At 47.1% G+C, this 22794-nt stretch overlaps 1 protein-coding gene across 3 annotated transcripts in view; it reads right to left on the bottom strand.

Moving 5' to 3' along the window:
* The window catches only part of LOC135396044 (phospholipid scramblase 2-like), a 194294-nt gene that overhangs the window by 70789 nt on the left and 100711 nt on the right, over positions 1-22794 (bottom strand). For all 3 annotated transcript variants that reach the window (XM_064627101.1, XM_064627102.1, XM_064627103.1), the window contains exon 4: positions 16449-16597. In XM_064627101.1, coding sequence (XP_064483171.1) covers positions 16449-16597 — 149 coding nt within the window. The remainder of the gene's footprint in view (positions 1-16448; positions 16598-22794) is intronic.

Here is a 22794-nt window from a genome sequence, read left to right as displayed (position 1 = left end):
CAGTCGCGGCAGCCGACGCCTCGGCACGCTTAAGCCCGTCTCGGCACCTCACTCACTCCACCTGGGACTATCGAGCTTCGGCTCCCGTGCCGGTCGCGGCACCCCAGGACCACGACACCGAGCGCCTCACTCTCTCTGCGACGGATCGCTGTTCCCGTCCACACCTACCACAAGGATGACTACCTACACACGGATGCTCTCCCCGTCTTCATCCTCTCTGAAGTGCCGCCAACGTGTGCCGTGCCCCTATTCGACCACACGTCACCACGTCTATACGCCTACCACGGTCGCCCGTTAACTCCAGCTCTTGCGATGCGTCCGCAACGCATCTGACGGCCGGGGGACCCCTGTAGCGGGCGACGACGACGACGATGACAACGATGGCCACGCGCGTGGAACACCGGCTTCAGTTCCACCGGCGCGGCCATGGAGACAGGCCACCGTCATCGCCTCTCCGTGGCATACCATCATCGCCGGTCGGGGCTCATGTAGAGGAAGACCACCGTCCTCTACAGTTTGTTCTATTGTCTTAAGGTCGCCGGTATATTTTGCAGTGACCCATGTGTACCGCCGTTGCAGAAGGTGGTGTCATAAGTCTACACAATTCCTTTCACGCCGAAAGTGCAAATCTCCGCAACCTTATCTTGAACGCGATTTCGACCGCCCGAGCAGGAGCAGAGACATCTCAGTGGGATTCAGCTGAACTATCAGGAGAACGCGTTCCGGCGGTTCCACTCGTGGTGTTGGGGTGTCTGTCGTTACTGAAACGTTCCGAAGGCAGGCCTTGCTTTCTAAATATACCTTGTAAACCAAAAACGTCGAATGGCCATCCAGAGGATGGTACACTGTGGACATTTGGGATGTCTAGTAGATATCCAGATGCGTCCACATTACATTCCATGGATGCTTCACGAGCCCATGACAGGAGAGAAACTGTAATTCACACATCTGAGCTACTGACTACAGTAAATAATACTGTGATATCTCAAAAACAAATTATAACGCACAGTTCCTACCGTCAACAATAACACTCACCTGTGCAATACAGAGGAGAAAAATGATAAAGGGAAAACAACAAGCAAAACACACAAAGAATGAAGCTCAGTAGTGCCAAGTTACACGAAGCTCTCTGAGTTATATTGTTTAGGTGGTCTACTATATTTCTTGGAACTTGAGAAAAAAATCAAGTATATAATAAATTGCTTCAGTAGTTACTTTGACTGGAAGATGCATTACATGCCACACAATATAACAAAATATCAATAGTACTTGCTGTGGTGTTGCTGCTACAGAGGATTGCCTACTAATATACTCCGATATGTTATTATAGAGTGTATTCACTTACGTCACATTCTGACGTGGCAATGATGTAGCATGCTCGTAAGCTCCTCCCACTGGTGGTCACTTTTCGTGCGAGCGACATTGAAAGATGAGAAGCTGCGCGATTTTTCAATACGACAACCATAGTTTTCGTAAAAGAAAACGTGAGAACAACAATGACGAAGTGTCTTCGGGATAAAAGAAGGGAATGGACGGTACCAGATTTCAAAACACCATTCTTATCTTCGTTTTCGAACAAATGCTAGATAATCGGGGCATCTGCGCCGAAGAAGTGACCCCCACCATGGCGGCCAAGCGCATCCGTTTGACGTCATGTGAATACACCCTATAATAAATAGCTGTTCATTTCACAACAGAGACCAACACCTTGACTTATTTTAAGCCACTAAATTACATGTAGAACTGTGCAACAGGTTGAAAAAAACTTTTTTACGATACACCAAGGACCCTATCTCTTCATCAAAGTAATCAACCTAGATTATTTTGTGTCTCGCATGTCATTGGTTGTCACATGAAGGAGGTGTGAATAATAGAAAATCGCACAAGCCTTCAACCAATAGTCAAGCACTTTATGTGCATCACACAGATCACAACACCGTTCTTGCGTCTTCTCTCCAGAAGCCCGAAGGCTGTATCGTGGAAGAGATTTGTATGTGACCGTGAAAGCCACCTGGTAGACCTGTCGACGGCTGTTAAGATGAAGCGACACCCGGTTGAGACAGGGAGGGAGGTCGAACTTGAGGGAGGTCGCCATACCGTGTCACCATGAGGTGACACGGTATGGCGGTGGACTTTCGACCGTTGGCACGGTATGCATGTGCGGACCCTAGCTGTAATGTCTCTGTGCATGGATGGCCAAACATAGCGTTCAGCAACGAGGCGTCTCGTAGCGCGTATCCCTGGGTGCGCCAGGTCGTGCAAGGCCGCAAAGACCGGGCGGCGGTATGCTTCGGGAACAAAAGGCCTCGGCTGCGCTGTCGAGGAGTCACAGCAGAGTAGGAGGTCACATCCAGGAATCGGAATGTCCGTGAACTTCAGAGATGAGTTGCCCCGCTCACGCAAGCGCTGCAGCTCGCGGTCAGCGGCTTGGGCGGCGGCGAGGGCCTCGGGAGACAGTGGCGAGGCGGATACAGCTTCCAGGCGGCTGAGAGCGTCAGCTGGGCCGTTCTCGGTGCCGTTGACATGCTGCACGTCGGTGGAAAACTCGGCAAGAAACGATAGGTGACGTATCTCTCGAGGAGAGTAGCGTGTGCTGGCCGAGGTGAACGCGTACGTGAGGGGCTTATGATCCGTTAGGATCGTGAATCTGCGGCCCTCCAGAAAGTGGCGGAAGTGACGCACTGCGAGATAGGCGGCCAGCAGTTCTCTGCCGAAGGTACTGTACTTCTTCTCCGGAGGCTTGAGGCCTTTGGAGAAAAAAAGCAACGGGTCGCCAAGCGCCGTCTACCCTCTGCAGGAGAACATCGCCGACGGCTATTCGGATGCATCGATCATGAGGGCCGTGGGGGCGTCGTGCTTGGGGTGGTAGAGCATGGTCGACCGTGAAAAGTCCTCCTTGACCTGAAGGAACGCGGCGTCAGCTTCAGGGTTCCACGGTAACACCGACGAAGCAGCCCTATTCCCACGGAGGAGTTCTTCGAGAGGGCGAAGGGTTTTGGCGCAGTGAGGGATAAAGTGCCGATAAAAATTAACAAGGCCGAGGAAACGGCGCAGTTGACGCAGAGATTGAGGCAGGGGATAGTTGGCAACTGCGTCCACTTTGGTGGCGAGTGGAGCTATACCTTCGGCCGTGACCTGATGTCCGAGGAACTCGGTGGAGGAAACTCCAAATTCGCACTTCTGCACGTTAACCACGATACCAATCCGGGACCACGTCCGGGTCACCAATGTAGCAGACAGAGAGTCGGAAACCAAGATGTTTATTTGAAGCCGTCTGGCTACGAACTGAAGAATACCGGCACGGAGGCCGGGCGTTAAATTTCGCGGGCCGCGCGCTGGGAGGTCGGCGCGATGGCGCTGCGGTCGCTACAAATGTTAAAAACAGAGTTTATATCTGGAGTGCAAGGGAAGCAGTGGCATGATATGCTTTAACACTACACTTTTAATGCTGAATTAGAATTGGTTTCCAGCATGCTCATTGTTATCAGCTTTGTCAATATGCCACTATGCAGCAGTTCCAAAATCACTACCGGGCCGTGCTTATTTGTTAATCGATGTCGTTCTGGGGAGAGGTCCTTCCTGGCTCTTTTGTCGGGTCATGACAATCAAAACAATTCCTGATTTGAGGATCAGAATTATAGTTTAAAGCAGCTTCCGCAGCAGGAAGACACTGCGTAGCACACTGGTGGTGCAGGGAACTTCTAAAGTTTTCTTCGAGACGTACTTGCGGTGTAGTTTCATTAACAGAAGCATCCCATAGGCTGTCGTCGACTCCAATACATGAATCCGTGCTTGAAGGGGCTTCCTGAGACGAGAGGATAATGTGCTTTGTAAGAAGTGATAAAATAGCGTACAGGCCGCAGTACGGTGGACGATATCCACTGAAGACGAGGATTGAACTTGGGCGAATACAAAAGGAAAGGAGACACTAAATGTTTGTGTTTGCCTTTCTTGTTAGCCCAAAACATGCACTGCATTTGCGAAACACAGCCATGCTCCGAAAATCTGTATAGCACACAGTGAAGTCAACTTACAGCTCGTTGCCTGTAGGCGTGTGCGGTGGACCGGGGAAACTGAAATGCCGTGTCTGGGTTCAGGTAACTCTTATATGGACCTCGCTTCTTCCGTTTACGCAGAGAATCCATAATGTGCGTTGCTAAATGTGTCCTCAGCACTTACTTCCTAAATAATCCAACCACAGCAATTTTTCACGACTCTCAGTGCCGTAAAACTCCGCTGGACCAGACCGCCGCCATCTTGTGCTCATAATTCAGCGTACGCTTCGTAGTATAAAATAATTTTAGCGCAATTAGCGCCATAAGGTTGTTTGCACAACATAATATTTGAATAACAATTAATTCAGATAAATCATTTTTGCTTTCGATCTTACGCTCTATACGTTACGAAACCACGATGTACGAAACCAAGGATGCCCCAGTTGGAAAAACAAAGTGGAAGCTGAAGTGGGTTATAGTAGATCCGCTTAAAGGCTAAAGGGGTTTTAGCAGGTTCCACTTGGAGGCCAAAGGTGTTTAAGACAGATCCACTTAGAGGCCAAAGTGGTCAAGCAGAGATCCACTTTGGGGCTAAAGTGGCCAAGGAGGGATCCACTCTAAGAGACATGCGTCGTGCGAAGGCGTTAGTATTTTGATCGGCTCTGATCACATGTGGGCCATTCTTACCAGTGAGATCTTGATGAATAGTCGATCTGATCGGCTTGTGGCCTTGAACTCTATATTAGGCTGGACCATCCAAAGGCCTACGCCACTCGTCTCACAGATCGAGTTTCAAGGGCACGCCCAGAGTCACCTGTCAACAGTTGCCTGTGTTCTTCGTGCTCATTCTTCGGTGGAAGTTGTTGGCTATACCGACGACAGCAGCACATGGGAACCAACTGTTCGTTCATTCTGGGACATAGAAACCATAGATCTGACGACGAGCAAGACCAGTTCTTCAGATCACCCAGTGTTTGAACACTTTTCGCGAACCGTAAAAAAAGATGGAAAAAGGTACGACGTAACCCTACCGTGGCGACGTGACCCGGTTGGTTTTCTTGAAGACAACTACGAAATTGCTCTGACTCAACTTAAGAAGCTTATTGCGCGCTTGAAGCGGACGGAAGGATTGCTTCTTCGGTACGACAGCGTTGTAAGGGAATACTTCAACCTCGGTGACGCAGAGGTATTCGATGCTGATGCCGAAATCAAGGGCTCGGTCTAATACATGCCACACTCCGCAGTCATCCGAGAAGACCGCGCTACGACAAAAGTTTAGTCGTCTTTGATGCCTCGTCTCACGCCCCCCCATTGTCCGTCACTGAATGAGTGCTTGGACAAAGGCGTGAACTTGAACCCTTATATCTTGCAGCTGCTAATCCGATTCAGGAGTTTCAAGATTGCGCTTACTGCTGACATTGAAAAGGCCTTTCCGCAGGTTCAAGTTCGTGAAAAGGATGGGGATGTATTCCGTTCCATTTGGTTTGAACAACAACCGGACTCTGGGACATCTGGGACATACGTGGGTGACTCAGGAGGGCTCCAAATAGAACGCATGACAAGAGTACCCTTTGGAGCGACGTCCAGTCCGTTCCTTCTGTCAGCAACCATTCAACATCATCTCGCTGGCATCGACGGGAATCTAAAGGCAACAGCCGAAAAGCTGCGGAAATCCTTTTATGTCGATGATTTGGTCACTGGAGTCGATTCGGAAGAAGAAGCAAGGAAGCTGTACTGTCTCTCAGCTGGACTATCCTGCGAGGCAACACCATCTGTATCAGAGATCTTGAGTCTACAAAAGATTCTGGGAGTGTCGTGGGATAAGGCACGGGACTTGCTGCAAGTGTCCTTGAGCCACATTCAGATGTTAATCTACTGGTGTCCAAGTCCAGGGTTGCCCCTCTGAAAGAACTCACACTTCCCAGGCTGGTGTTGATGGGAGCGCTCGTGGCTGCAAGGCTCGTCAACTATGTTCGAACAGCCTTAGAGGACTGCGTAGTTCAATGCCATTACTGGACGGATTCGACAATTGTGCTCGCTTGGATCCGTCACCACTCGTCGCGTTAGAATCCTTTCGTAGCCCATCGAGTTTCAGAAATACGCACATAAAGCGATCCTGATATGTGGAAGCATTGTGTCGGTGAAGACAATCCCGCAGATTTGATAACCAGAGGTATCTCGGCGCATCGTTTGGTGGAGGAGGATCTTTGGTGGCACGGTCCAAATTGGCCGAAGGATGATCCTTCCGAGTGGCCAGATGCCAATGGTTTCAACGACACTGACGTCGAGTTGCGAAAGTCTTCCGCAGGGAAACAAAACGAACTCGTTCTCCAAGTCACTTCGCAATCCGTCGAAGCTATTATTGATGTCCAGAGGTTCATTTTGTTGGACCGGCTTTTGAGAGTCAAACTGCAGGCACCCAAATCAGAAGTTAGAGGGACCTCTTTCTACGAACGAGCTGCACGATGCGAAGCTTTATTGGGTGCGCGTTGTACAGCATGAAGTCTACGACCTAAAGAAAGGGAAAAACAATTCACAATCGTTTCTCATGAAAGATCTGCCGTTTTTTGAAGACAAACTACGAGTCATTCGTTTAAAGGGACGGTTGCAACACCTTGAGGATAGCGACCAAGTGAAGTACCCCATTATATTACCTGCCGAGCATCATTTCACCACCTTGCTTGTACAGTGGGCTCATGAGCGAGTGTTTCACGGAGGAGTGGAGTCTACCTTGCCGGAACTACGAGAACAGTTTTGGGTACAACGGGCTCGCCACACGGTCAAGACAGTTCTCAAGAAGTGCGCCTTATGTGCACGATTTAGGGCTCGGAGAGTAGCCGTACCAACTGCTCCGCTACCTGGCTTCCGCGTAGCAGCAAGTGAACCCTTCCGTACTGTTGGGGTTGATTTTGAAAAAAGAGGAACTGGTGGCCAGCTGACCTGCATGCACTTTTAGCTTCTTCGTTTAGTTAACCTAGCATGATCTCGCTCACTTGTTCTGATTAAAGCGATGACTTAGACCCGCTTTCAGTCCTTCTGTTCTTCACAACATTGTTTAACATGTACACACTAGCCAACTTCACCATCAGTGTAACCCCAGATAGATCCTTATTAAGCTTGAGTAGTAACATGCTCTTAAATTGCCAATGATGTGCCACTATCGAACTCTGGTTTCTTGGGTGAACAACAACTGGTTTTGGTGTGTCTAGGTAAACATTGGTCAGGGGGGCTGCAAATTCAGCAGGAGGTGTACTATGGCAACTTTAAAAATTCGTATCTCACAATAAAGAAAAACCGCCCTGGAGATACTTTGTTAGTACAGTGTTAGTAGCCGGCATAATGATGAGTACCTCGGTGGTAAATTCGGATCCGCAACTCGTCCACCAATCCCTTTTTTGCACGCCGAATTTGCCAGTATTCGCTCAAAAGGCCAACTTCGCATTTTTTTAGAAAATAAACCATATATCACATGAGCTAAAATATTTTCTGTGCAATGTATTGGTACATTACTATCGGAGCAAAAAATATATACAGCTGATTTTAGCCAACTGTTGTTAAGGCAAAAATTCAGAACTTGGCACAATGTACGTTGACTTTGCTTGTCTAGTATGTTTTAATTAGGGATGTGCCAACCGAATCCACGAATCCTAGGCGGGGTGAAACAAATTCGAACGAATTAGCTTTTCCACAAATTCAACCAAATCCCTTCTGAGTGAAGGCAAAGCAAACTGTACAAACGACAATACAATGTGGCTCAGGAATCCAGGCTCGTGCCCGAGGCTCATCGGTCTCATTAGTGACCAGCTACACACCCTTCACAAGTTACTACACAAAAAATAAATAAGCCAAAAAGTATAGCAATTAAAATACAGGGGAACATAACAGCACTTGGAATTGGGGAAGTCGAATATATTTGATTTGCTGACCCCCCCCCCCCTCCCCATGTAGTGCCTTGGAGTTGGGGTATCACGGTCATACTACGTAGGGATACAAAAGTGTTGTGGAAATTTATTTCCTATTAGGTCTCTTGCGGCTTTGAGCTGTGTGGTTTGGTATGCATTACTCATACCTCTCCCTGATAACTTTGTTTTAGAATGCTACAAGGCACGCCTTGAGAACAACGGGATCCCCAAAAGCTTGCTGCCAGCTGCTGTTAAAAACCTCAACCATTTTATTGTGGTGAAATTGGCGGACCTCGATAAGATGGCAAGAAGGTAAGGTGATACTTCTTTTAGCTATAAGCCAGACAGATTTTGTGTGCAGACATTTCTAAATTGTCTTTAAAGAATGACGTAAAAAAACAAATGCCCTTGGGCCATAAACCTAACATATAACCTAAATTAGGGTATAGAAAGTAAACTCCCTCAACGAGGGTTCTGCAGTCTTGCGATTATTTAACTTTCCTTTTTGAAATATGTAGTGGTAAGCTTCGTGCCAAATATCGACAGTGAATGTTGCTCTTAGTGAGGCAAAAATACATGGAGCTGTGTTTTGTACCTTGTTCCACTGGCCTCTCTCCAAAAGAAAAGGTCATGCATACAGAACATCCTGAGCCACATGGCATTTTTGCTCCCAGAAGTATGGAACATACTGCATAGGGCCTGGCTTTGTCGGGTTATCTTTTTAAGCAAGATTGGGGGTAAACATTTCGTTATCAATATCAGGTGCTTCAATAATTTTGGTGTAATCGGGTTGAACTGAACATTTTCTAGTTGAATTGGATTTAAATATTCTATTTACTCGGTATAATACACACGACACACTAGTACACACAGAGTATGAAGATTTAGTCTATACATCTAAGCAGCAGCAGCAGGGTCTCTTTTTTTGACAGCTTGTACGAGCAAATTATGCATTTACAACACAGTTTTCAAAGTTCTGTGCTAGTGGTGATGACTTCGGATCCCTCTGGTCCAGCGGTTTTTGGGGAAATACCGGGTTAAACGCCACTTTTGCTGATTTGAACTGGGGAAGTAGATATATGGTGCTATTGGATGTAGCCCTAAGAAGTCGGGCCCTAAATATACAGCAGATCATCAACATGGTAGGTGTCTGTCTTAATTAAGACATTACTTTCAGGGCCTGCAAGGACACCGACGCAGCAGAGTAAAAAATGTGTTGCAAGGTTGCAAGGTAACCTAGAATATACATGCGTGAAGGAGCAGTAATGGTATAAATCTGTGCGTAATACTTTGCTCAGACATGGTACCAATGAACATTCTCATCTCCTGTGTGGCCCTAAATATACAGCAGATCATCTATATGGTAGGTGTCTGTCTTAATTAAGACTTTACTTTCAGGGTCTGCAAGGACATTGACGCCGCTGAGTAAAAAATGTGTTGCAAGGTTGCAAGGTAACCTAGAATATACATGTGTGAAAGAGCAGTAATGGGATAAATCTGTGCGTAATACTTTGCTCAGACATGGCACCCATGAACATTTTCATCTCCTGTGCTTGTTTGGCTACGTTCCGAGGGTATCAAGGGACATCGGACTAGGGACGTCAGTCAAAGTTTTCATAATGTGACATAACCCATATGTTAATTTTCACTTACGTTATTACAAATATTTACGCATTTATCTTGACATCTAGTCATATACATACCCCATAATGCAGAAAGAGTAATAATACAGCACAGATAAATTCTTCTTCCTTCGTGATAAGTTTATTTAGGCCATGCTCATGTATTCCTCACTAATGATCCAGAGCCCTGGGGTTGACATGTTACTTGATGTATATTTTACATACCGGCATAAAACAGCAAAACAATGACATGAAATGATGTTTCTGGGCTTGTAGAGGAGATGGTGTTCCTTTACACGAGTCCTGACCGGCGATGATGGAATGTCCCATCGGGGAGATGTGCGTGGCTTCACGCTAGGACGGTGCCGGTAGAACTGGCTGCCATGCGCAGTGTCGTGGCAGCAGAGGCACGTCGTCGTTGCCGTCGCCGTCCACGGGCCGCCACAGGTTCATGGGGTTCATGGGAAGTAAAATAGTAACAATATCACTCGTCAGCTACTACTTATACAAGGTGACTTAGCAATCTGGGAGCGGGCTAGGATGGGTATTCATACATCCTTGGTTCATTTTGACATGCCAGGGCTCCAGATTCCTACGCACACCACCAACGACCTCCATGTGCCAGAGTACACATGGCCTCCAAGTTGATAGCGTGCTCTGTTCTTTTTACATGTAGGTCGTTGGGATGTGCGTAGGAATCTGGTGCCTTGGCATATCAAATGAACCTAGGATGTGTGAATACACGTCCTGGCCCGCTGCTAGATAGTGCTATGCTGCCTTGTTCAAGCAGTAGCTGACAAGCGACATTGTTATTATTTTATTTCTGGTCATGGAGCTCGCATGGACCGCGAAGCATCATCTCATGTCATCGTTTTGCTGCTGTATGCCAGTTTGTAAAATATATATCAAGTAATTTTTCTGCCCTGAGTTTCCCGAAGTTGGCTTTGATTGCAGAGAGAGGAGAGGAATGCGTGAGCATGGCCTTGATAAACCCACGGGAAAGAGGGGGACAATTCTCTGCGCTGTCTAAATATATGTACTAGTCTTAATAAAATTATTGTTACAGTGGAACCTCTGTAGTGAGCCTGCATATACAGGGCATGCGCAGATAAACGGTGTTTGCACACTTAGTTTGTTGTCTACTGAATTGGCTACTTCTGGTGGCACGTGATAGCGCCTTTATGTGTGCGAAAGCTATAAAAAAATCGCGGAAGCCATAGCCTGCGTATAAAAGAAACAGAACATCGAAAACATCGGCTTCAATGTGTTAGAGTTTGGCAACATGGCGTTCTCATGTGAATTGTGTGCAAGTACCATTAGGGGCTCTACCGATGAGCATCCATGTGGGGACATAGTTTCGGTTTCTGCACCGATGTTCCCCGAGCGGTGCCTGAGTACAACTCTCCTGAGACCGCCATGTTGCCCTATTCTATTGCACAGAAGCCGATGTGTTCATCGCTCGGTTTATTTTATATGATGAGTATGACTTCTGCGTTTTTTTGTAGATTTCACAAGCATAAATGCGCCATTGTGCGCCAGCGGAAGTTTGGAGGGTAAGTAGACATTGAGATACGTGTGTGCAAATTACACTTACGTATATCTGCACAAACCCTGTAGTGAAGCTATATGGATATAGGGTAGTAAACTGGCAATCGCAACGTGTTGGAACCTGGTTTTTGACTACTCATGCAGTGAATATACTGATACAGTCAATTTTTGTAGGTGTCTGACCAACCTCAGTATAGACAGGTTCTACTGTAGTGCACTACACCTGTGTACTTCTTTTACCTGGTCACATTGAGCGCTGCATTTTCTGCAATATTACCAACAAGTGCAGTCAGATGTTTTAAATATACAACCCGTATGTTACATGTTCCCTTATTTTTCTACTGTACTCGGCAAGGCGCAATTTTAGATATCCATGTATTTACCCTAACCCTGTCTGCACCCTATAGTCAAGTCACTGCTTGTGTAGTCAAGGTGCAATAATAAATACCCATATGTTTACCCTAGTGTCAGATATACCCGTATGTTACATAATAACTTGTCACTGCTATACTAGTTAAGGTGCAATAAAACATACCCATGCCCTCCCTACCACCATTGTATTATTTGCTCCATGTTTTCACGAAATAGCTGACTAGTCTGTATCTTGTGGCACGCCACCCTCTTTGTCAGAAAATGCAACTCATGCCCTTTTCCTCTTTTGCTATAGTCGTGACGATGCCCTCTCGCCTGTGGCCAACAACGGCAAGTCTATTTCGACCTCGCCCTAGAACTCATCGAATCGAGCTGTGAGACCAGTGGGAGCCAACTTGTTCGGTTGGCTAGAACCCATTGGGTCGAGCTGGGAGACCAGTTGGTGCCAACTGGTTCGGTTGGCTAGAACCCATTGGATCGAGCTGGGAGACCAGTTGGTGCCAACTGAACCAAATGGTTTGGTTGTCTAGAACCCATTAGATAGAGCTGGGAGCCCATTGTATTCCAATTGGTAACTACGAGAATGCCAATTATTTGCAATGGGAGAACCAATTGATTCCAAATGGTTGAAACCGATTCCAAATGGTTGCCGAAAACACAACTGGAACCACTTAAGCGCAACCACTTGGTTCCAATGCGAAATTTTCCAACTGGAGCCGTTCATTTTTTTTACTGGGTGGGCGTGGTCAGTGCCTACAATTTGCCTTTCTACTGGTATTGCGAAAGGGCGGCAGCACGGCCCTTTAAAACGGGCGACACTCCCTGTATCATAGAGCGTAAGACGTGTTATCAATGGCTCATGCAATGCCATTCTGCTAGGCTTATAACACAGGCGATCGCCAAATTCAGGAAAGGTGGAAGCATAGCCCTCTTAAATTAGCGAAACATCTTATATCATGCTGCCAAAGACATACTATGCTATATCATCCTACAGGGATCATAACGCAGGCGATCATCAAACTTGAAAAGGAGGCAGCATAGCCCTTCAAAACGAGCAAAACCCCTTTAAAGGTCAGTTATGCCGATATCCCAATGTGTTGAAACAGTTGTGATATTCAGAATAAGCATATCGAATTGCCCCCGAAAAACACCTTCGTTGCTCATACCTCCGCCATCTACGTAGATGGAGTATCGTACTTCTGACTGGATGAAAGCTGAAGCTTTCTCGGTCCTTCCTGGCGGCTTCTCCCATTTACAACAAAATTCAGTTATGGCGGTCGGCGAAAAGGCTTCCGTCCGACTGAGGTAATTCCAGCAACCCACAGAGCTATTGCACGATGGAAATAACTGCAAAGTCTTCTCAACAACATTCTCGACGCGAAATTATGATTACGTGCTCGACAAATTCGCACTTTGGCTGCTACTGCCGTCAGCCCGTTTGTTGTCTTTACTGTAAGTGGCAAGTATAGCAGTGATTGAGCAACAGCGTGAGGAGGGCTGGTTGTGCAGGCACATACGCCTGGAGGAAGAAGACGGTACTTTGTGTCCGTGTGCAGCTGGTCCGATTGCCAGACTTCCTACACGATATATACATATAAAACTATATACTATGCAGGATGTCTTTTTTTTATACAGATTTTTCATAAAAAACTACAAGGGCTATAGACATGCTGTTTTCACTTCTATCGTCTCAGGATCGGCGGACATTCTTGGCCTATGTTGCTCAACCGTGAAATGACTAATTACCTAAAAATCATTAATTAACTTTTACATTATAAAAGCTACGAAGTTGTCCCAATGAGAACATCTGTTCCTTTCGGTGACCTGATATCGTAGCCGTTTTCAGAACAAAAATCCGTTCGCTATCTGCAAAACAACCAACCTGCAAAGCACAATTTTAAATGTGCTGTCAACACGCGCACACTAGTTTCGCAACTAGCTGCATGACGGAACTAGCTGCGGAGCCAATATTATGCAATATACAGGGTGTCCCAGCTATATGCGAACATATTTTTTTAAATATACAGGGTGTGTTTTTTTCTCGATGCAGGTTTTTCATTAAAAAAACTAAGGGTTATAGCCATGCTATTTTCACTTCTATCATCCCTGGGCTGGCGGACGTTCTTGGCCATATGTTGCTCAACCGCCAAATGACTAATGACCTAAAAATCATTAACTAACTTTTTAATTATAAAAGCTACGTTCCAATGAGAACATCTGTTCCTCTCGGTGACCTGATATCGTAGCCGTATTCAGAACAAAAATCTGTTCGGTAGATCGTCCGCAAAAACTTCGCGAAGGGACACCTTTTTTTTTTTCTTTATTTGGTTCATTGCTTCGGAGACCAAATCTTTCCTTCACCCCCAGTGTGTGAGAGGGTGAAAGACCACACTGCCGCCTCTTGCGTCCTGTAAAAAGATTAAAAGAAAACAGAAAATGCAACCCAAGATAAGGGCACTTCCGATAGCGTGACCCGACACCTGTGTTTTTGTTTTGTTTCCTCAAGTTAGAGCTTATATTCGACGCACGAGGAAAATAGTTTTTTCTTGCAAAACAAACAAACGGTTCCTTCACATCCGTATGCATCTTATTTGCAGAAAGCATTTCGAGAGTCTGTCCAGTACCAGTTTGTTGCATTTATCAGAACGTAGGCTCGCAAGGAGAACCACACGTAGGAAAGTACACAGGCAGGTTCCAACTTCACGATTGTACGGTTCTGAGTCTGGAACATACACAGACGGACAAACACAACACATCCACAAGCTACCGGTATCTGTCTTTTTCGTCGATCGTCATTTTTCAACTCTCCTATTTCACAACCAAGGCAGCCCTGCAGGAGAATGGCGATGACCGCGACAATGTTCGCAATACGGCAGCTGTCTACCCTAGCTGGAACCAACAACGGGAACTGATTTGGTGACTTACGACACGAATTCAGGGTTGGACATACTCAAACTTGACAGGCGAGCAGCAGAACAAAGCACTAACTGCAGTGTCAACAGAATCCTGATAGCCGGCGAAAAATGCAGCTAGCGATTCGCCTACAGACTCGCGCGTCCATAGGCGAATCGCTAGCTGCATCTGCGTCTGCTGGGAACGAGATTACCGCGGTACTCTCGTTCCCAGCCCACCGCAAAGAACCACACCCTGCGTGGAACTAGTTTCAGACGCGGCAGCCAAAAGCATTCGCTGCTCTGGGGCTGCCGTGCCTGTCGACCAATCAGAGACGATTTATTTTCAAAGTTTGAATCTGAAGCGTTTATTACGCAGACGTTGATTTTTACTGTCTTATCTTTACACGGTGGATTTTTTCGTGATGTATTTTGAGGAGTTTATTCTCGAAGTTTTTTTTTTCTGAAATGTAAACCAGAGTGATCCCTAAGGGATAAACACCCGCCCTGGAAGGCTGTGGGCCTCGGAGCGACATCGGGCACACGCTAGCTCAACAACAGGGGTCGTGCGGTTGACGGTTGGGAATACCAGGAGCAAGCAAGGATAGAGGTGCAACGTTTAACGCAGCAAGCAAGAGTGATTTTCAAGCGTTATGGATTCGGCGCGCCTTTACAATCTCTCACCGCCGATAGAAAGCCTTCCCTCTGAGTGGTTGTGTTCGAAAGAACAAAAAATTACAGGAAGATTACGACTCGTGCAACGCGAAATTCAGTGTCAGCTGTGCGTGCGGTGAAATGAAGCCGGATGAAATTGTGTAGACAAATTTATTTAAGTGTGATGAGTATTGATTTACGGTCGAAATGATTGGTTCTGAACGAGGGGGCTGTTCCGTAAGTCTTCGACGACGAGAAGCTTGTGCGTGCTGTAAGGGGCGGGTACATACATACAGTCGCAGATGCGTTCCGGCGCGGCGCGAGCCGAGAAGTAGCACACAGCGACCACGTGCCCTTTGGGAAGCTGCATGGCGCAAATTTCTTCGACGTCATCACCAGGAAGGGTGACGTCAAGTGGTGTAGTTCAGTGCCAGTAGTCCGGCACGCAGGTAAATGGCAACTCCGGCCCTGCTTGCCACTGTGACGCGCCCCGCAGCAGCACCTGAAGCCGTCGACTTGTACCGATCTCTCCGTCTTTCTCCACGTCTCGGAAAGACAGAGTGGTGATGTCTTACGGAAGACATAGTCGTATGCAATGTCTTCCGCGTGGAGCTGTACGGAGCGTACATTTAGGGCTGCGAGTGTCAACGAGGGGTGCTTGTTCCACATAGTTGTTCCACACACTGGGTAGTTATGGCGCGTTGGCTAAGCCTTTGCAGTCGATCAAATTCATCCGCCAAAGTCCTAGCGATATTCGCCTTTCCATGAAAGAAGTTGCCAGCTCACTCAGCTATCTCTCTTTCCATTGATAACGGCTGTAAATTGACGGGATTATCGTCCTCCCAGGTGGCAAATTTGTTATGTTGGTTATGCTTGTTAAAGTCGGTTATGAAACAAATACCCCTTTGAGAAACCACTCGGAAATTGTCCACTTTAAAAACCATTTGCGTGGTGTTCCACTTTGAAAGCCACTTACATACTTTTCCCCTTTAGGACCTATTCACGGGTGGTTCCACCTGCAGAACCACTTGCTGGTGAGTCCACTTCAGTCTCCAGCTTCACTCTACGCTCAGTAACAGCTACGTGCCGCATGAACATGAGGAACATTCACAAAAAAGAAGGACTCATGATTCAAGAGGTACGGTGAACGTGATAAAATATGAGGTATCGCGCACTGTTTTACACACGCGATACGACGCGGCTTCGCCATGTACGAACGAGATCAGAAAAACGTCAAATATTGCCAGTTTCATTCGCCCGTTCAATTTCAAGCTTCCAACCTGACGTGGACAAGGGAATCGTGCCTCCAGCGTGTGGACGCTATAAACCATTTCAATGAAGAAATATCCTCTGTGAAGTCAAGCAACAATATGTATGCTTACTTTTCTTACTGTGTGCGTTTCTTTTGCTTCAATAACTGAATGCGCCATTTTGAAACATGATTATGATAACTGACGTCGTCACCTGTAAGCAACAGCAGCAGCAGCACCCACAGCAACCACTTTCCCAGCGAAAAGGCCTATGGAACTTCATGACTGTCTGTCCTCTACGAATCCCCGTCATGTCGAACGTCCGGTTGCCAGGACAAAGCACCATACACCACGGATATTCGACTAATTGAAAGACAAGATAGATTACTATGAGAGCATGTCATTACCAAATGCACAGCTCGGACATAACCCCCTCCCCCAAAACACAAAGTGAGTGATTTAAGCTACTGTGACTATGGTACCTGCGAAGTCACATCCTCATACCGAGTCACCTGTCGTAATGCACAGCTAAGAACTTGAGAGTAGTGTTCTACTATGACGACTTAATGGAACTATCGGATTCATTTCGGCTGATTCCGAAACTTCAGTACGGTGATACTTCAGTACGGTTGATGTTCCTCGGTGACCTGTGACAATGGCAACGAAAGCCCCAAGTGAATAGGTTGCGTATACGCTGAGCAATCTCATGAAATACATCGCAAAAGCAGACGACGCATTCCTCCAGAAGTCCCTCTCCACAAAAGGCCCGAAAACGTCACGCGTAACTTTACCAATCAGAGCACGTCTTCCCGCAAAGCTGATAGGCGGGCGTAGGAAAGGCGTGCAAGCCGGTAAGCGCCGATTATATCGACATCGTCGGAATCCGAAGGTGACGCCGCTTCGCTTGCAAGCGATTCGAGGAGTACACCAGCAATGAAATTATGCTAGAATATGGCCCTTACCCCATAGAGCCTCTGTCGCACCGTCCTATTGTAGGTGAATGTGCAGGCATGCGAACGAACCGTCCGATGATACTACGCTTCACATATAATCCTTCATGATTGTGCACAGTCAGCAAAGCGTTTTTACGGTTGTCCACTCTAAAGTGTGCCCCAGTGGAGCCTGACGAACGCCTATGTTGTAGTTCTTTTAGCTCTGTGTCGGCTGTACTTGACGTGTGTCTGCGGACGAAGCTCCTTCTCGTTTACTCTACGCACCCATCTATTGTTGCGATGACCACAGTATGCATCTTCTTGAGCCACTTGACAGTAGGTAGGTGACGAAAATCGTCTCATACGTATGTTTACCGGGGATGCGATAGGAACACGCCAGTTTCATTTGGAGCACAACACGCTGTACTGAAAATGTTTTTGTGATACATGACTTGCGTACCTCTATTAATCAAGTAAATCCATACCCGATTTTCGAAATCCCTCTTCCACACAGGCCTGCCTATAACAAATGCGCAATTGCATGTTGGTGGTTACCATCCGCCCTTGGAACAATTTGGACTCAGCCATGCTTTAGCCGCTTTTGTTCTGCATCTCGCCTCGCACGGATTTGCAATATATACGCTTCGTCGGCAAAATACGAGGGACAACAGTGCCGAAAGAGCATTCCTCTGCCTCGACAGGAAGCCTGACGGCGTTGTGGCTTTCCGTTTTCGGTGACGTCACTCTCCCTGCGTGCGTGAAATGTCAATTCTGTGCTACCTCCAGACGGTTTTCTTAAAGCCAGGGGCACAACGATGCGTGACAAACACGGCGCGACACATCGCAATTTCACTATTGAGCGAAACGCACTGCAATTTCAAGGAAATATGTAGCCACACACGAAGCAATGCACGAAGCAAACGATATCTCGGAGAGAAAATGAGAGGGCGAGGCGCCGCCCTTGCATTGGTAGAATTATCTACTGCGTCACGACGGTATCACCGTTCGTTTTTTGAGGTGTTGCATGGTCGAAGAAACTTGTTTATTGAATACTCGAGCATTTCCCAACAGTTCCCAACTGAAAAAAAAAAGAAAAAAAGATGGCGAAATGCAACCTCCAATGGTGCCATGCAGTCTCGTAACTGTTTCGGACCCATGTCTCCGGATGCGATGTCCCTTTAACGAGTAATTTGATATTTCCGTCTGTCCTTACCCTCTGCCACCTCATTCACGAGTGACAATGGAATAATCAATCGCGGAATATCATTTTCAATCAATAAATGCAATTTCGATTCATTGTAATCAGAGAGAGAGAAAGGAGAATGTCAAACTACAATCAAGATCCGCCATTTTCTTGAACAACACGCATGAAAACATGCGCACATATGCAGGAATACACCTTCTAAACTCATTTAATAACTCAATTCATTACTATACACATTTAAATCATTAATGAGTCACTCCAGGGCCGTTGACAGCATCAGGTCATAAGCGACGCCATCATGGATCGCAGGGCGTCACGTCATGCAGGTTGTAAAGCATCACGTCAGGTGGCAGCACCTTCGTCATCCAGGGACGGATCCAGGATTTTTCCTGAGGGGGAGGGGGGAGGGCAAGGTCCAGCCTTGGCCAGCATGGTAGATACACGGTCCCCGTCAAATTAACATTACGTGAAGGAGGAGGGGGTCAGGTGCCTCTAGATCCGCCCCCATACCTGGGCGAACTCACTTATGAGGGCTCTCAGGAGTACCCCACCCCCTCACCTCACGCCTTTGAGGTGCGGGTGACTGAGGGCATGCCCGTGATCAGGCATTCCGTGAGTGCACTCATGAGGTCTTACCCTCACGAGGTCTCCTGTGAGTGCACCCATGGGGGTGTGCCCCTCATGAGACCTCCTGTGAGTACACTCATGAGGTCTGACGTGCGCCAGGTCTGTGTGAGCGAAGTCACTTGTAAGGCGTGAGGAGTGCGAGGTCACTATGAGTGCATTCAGAAATGAGGTCAAATGACGCATGCGAGACTTGCACAAATCATGAAGGCACTCACACGTGAAGCCTTCAGTAACGCAAAGCCTATTGACGATGACTATTGAGGCATGAGGCCTACGGTGAGTGCACTCACCCTCATATGTGGGGTGGACAGGTTATCAGTTTATTGATAGCGAAAAAACTAGACCGCGGCAGGGACCGCTTTGTTGTGTCTGCGGCGCAGCCACCTGAAGAGTGCACATATAGGGACTGTGCGACAAACTGGTGGCGCCGCGATGCGGCCTCCGGAGAAAGTACCTTGCGTGATAGCCGCCGGGTAGCCAGCTTTGTTTACATGTGAAGTGCGGGCATCTTTTTTGCCACAGCATCGCTAACTGTGCCTGCACCTAAAAGAACTCTTCATTAGGGACCAGATGCTTAATTTCTCGTGATTTCTACGCTTCCAATACCAGCGATTACTCGCAGCGAATAGCGTATGTGACGCGCGTTCGGCCATTGCATGGGGTGTGCACAACATGAGCGAATATATTCTATTTCTTTTGTTCTAGTTTCAATGAAACTGAATGAGGACCTGCAAAATGATCAATGATTTACAGTTGCCACTTTCGTGACGGTGAAACGCCGCTGGATATCACCGTCAAATGCACCGACCAAACGGCAACCTATTTCGAGATAATGATTGAGGTGTTTCATCGCCAGTGCCCAGAGCCCATATTGCTCCCGGTATGACGAGTCTCACAGTGAGAACAGAAGTTCTACGTTGTCCAAAAGGTTTAGTATTTACTCACCGACCATTTCACAGCTGTCGTCCCGCAAGCTTACGGCGGTAGCCGAGGTAAAACCTCATATACTTTCTTCTTTGAGGATCTCTTTAGAGTTATTGTATCTGAAGATACTGGAAAAACTGCAGTACAAGTTCAGGCAATAAGTTGTGAACCCACGTGTTTTTTTGTATGGATAAACCGGACGCACGATCTAAATTTCAGTGACGAAGCTATGTGTGTGCAAAGACGACGAAAGGAATACAAGAACAAGACTCAGTCAAAAACATGACACTACAAATGGCTGGAGTCAGAGGAATACACGTGTATAGCCTTCGCTAGCAAGCCAGGATTTTGTGAGGAGTCAAATAACTGTCCTCTCGACGTATCACTTACAGGTGTTTTGACCGGACAGACGCGAGTGGCTGCTCTCCTTCCGTACTGTTAGATGCATTATAAATAGGGTGGTTGCTTCTGTGCAGTTTCTCTCCATTCACTTCGTTCGCGCCCCAGAAAGGTTCCACGTTATTTGCACTTCGAAAATTAGCCCTTGTAATTACGGCGGTCGCCACGCAAGCTACGGTTCCACTTGAGAATGCATAGAACGCGCGGCGTGGTATCACGTCGGATACGTCCAAGACGGCCACTTGCGGCGCTGTCGCGACGGAGCAGCGCGCCCCCTTTAGGTGTCGCACGGTCCCTATAGGCATGGTGCAGTTTAAAGGGGTGGTGTGCACGTTTTTAGCAGTTTCGTCCATGTCGCGCTGAGAACACAGCGAAGCGTCCTGAGCTGACTGATATGGTTCCCGCAACCCAACTACCGGCAGGGTGCACGTTAAAGTGCTGGCGTGCACATTTATAGTAATTTCGTCTATGTCGTGCTGGGAGCATAGCGAAGCGTCCTAAGCTGACTGATTACTTGGTGATATGGTTCCAGTGACACAACTACCGGCAGGGTGCACATTAAAGGGCTGGCGTGCACATTTTTAGCAATTTCTTCTATGTCGCGCTGGGAGCATAGCGAAGCGTCCTAAGCTGACTGATTGCTTGGTGATATGGCGGACTAAAGTGAGGCGCTGCGAGCTTTTTGAGTCATCAAACGTCATGAGATGTCAAAATTTTACTTCAAAGCGCGACTTCTCAACCCTCAGTAGCCCATTGGCTCCTGGGCCGCTCCCCCGCTATGCGAGTGCTGATTGGTCGGTTTGAAATTATGAACTTTCTGCGGCGCGCGCAAGCGGGAGACGCCGTGTCGGCGGTGCCGGAGCAGCTTGGCGTAAAGCTTCGAAATATGGTGCGCGCAGCAGGGACGCAGGCAAAGCATCTATGCCGGTACCGCTGCCGCTTTGCATGGTTCTTAGTGTACTTACCTTAGCATGTTGTCGATAGTGACTTTGAAAAGCTCGGTGCTTCTTGGATACTTCTGCATGTCAATTCAGTGATAGATAAATGGAAGGCAGGTCTGCTTCGCTTGCTTGGTGCAACAACGATTCAAGAATGAACAATACTGAGTTTCTTCGTCTCCCACTCGATGACAGGTAGGTCAGTTCCTATTCTACGCTACTGCTACTGCTATTCTACTGCTATGCTATGGTAAGCGGCAGTACCATAGCATAGCACCACCCCTGTGCCATGTACGCAGCATTTCGGCCGGTAGAATGTTTGGTTTGCACGTTTCTGGTCTTTCTTGCTTAGGTATAAGCGCTCAACACATATCTGCTTCAGAAATGCATCTGGATGCATCTGAATGCAATAGATAAGCCACTCTGAGCGGTTGGAGCATCTTCATCTTTTGGCATACCAGCTGCACAAGTTCCTTTGTGACGTGACGACCACACGCCTACACAAGCAGCTAAGGGATATGGACATGCTCTCTGTCATGCTGAATCTCTGAATGTGTGTTCCTGTGCAGTCAATATACTGTAGTTCTACTGTGAATCCTTCCACGTGAGACATCACCTATCAATGAATGCAAAGTTGCTTTAGCATATCACTCGAACTTCAGAAACAATGTTCATGTCATGTTCGTGTTTGGCGCAGCTACATCAGATTGCATATTTGTGATTTGGAAATACTTAACCCGAAAAATAAAGCACTTTGTGTAACAGAAACAGCCAACGCTTAACGTGTTATTTATTTCACTCGAAGCGAAAGAAAATCCACAACCACCCAGAACATCCCAGAACCGCCAAAGCGGGGAAGAGGGGAAAGACCGATGGGAAAGGGAAATCCTCGCCAGAGGCTCACGTCACTCAGGAAGACAGCAAAAGCAAAGCAAAAAGCTACTCAACCGTCCTCCAACGATTGGGCCAACGGTGGAGGCCACGTGAGTTTTTCCCAACAATAGAATTATACACTACACGTTCACCCTCTGCCGCTAGTTTGGGAGAACAAATGTGAAAGATGTTTTGTTTCATCTTTGTCCTTTTCACTGTGTGTACCAAACAACTACATGTGAAACGTGCTAAAAACGATTAAAACATAAATGGGTCATACATTGTCTCTTTGGTTGTCCCGATGTATGCATTTAAACCGGCGTCCCGCATAACTTTGTAACTCCAGTCTACATAGGTTTCGGTTTCCATTCTGTGGCCAACAAACCGATCACGCCATAAAGCGCGTCAAGGTAACTTTAATTAGTGAATTTATTGGCGATTTCAAGAACTTCTTGGTTAGCGATGCCTTTAAAAGGAGCCAAAATCCGAAAGCTTCCACGTTTAGTTTCACATTCAGTATCTTTCCACGAGTAAGTAACCTGCATTTCCTACTTTCATCTGTGTGAAAGGCTCTAATGTGATGGTGATGCATGCACCTGTATGCTGGGTACCCCATAACTTTTTTCTACACGTTTTATTGTGTATTATGCATGTGTTACCCAA

Source organism: Ornithodoros turicata, chromosome 5, assembly GCF_037126465.1.
Source record: "Ornithodoros turicata isolate Travis chromosome 5, ASM3712646v1, whole genome shotgun sequence".
Classification (NCBI taxonomy): domain Eukaryota; kingdom Metazoa; phylum Arthropoda; class Arachnida; order Ixodida; family Argasidae; genus Ornithodoros; species Ornithodoros turicata.
This window is presented reverse-complemented; position numbering and strand designations above follow the sequence as displayed.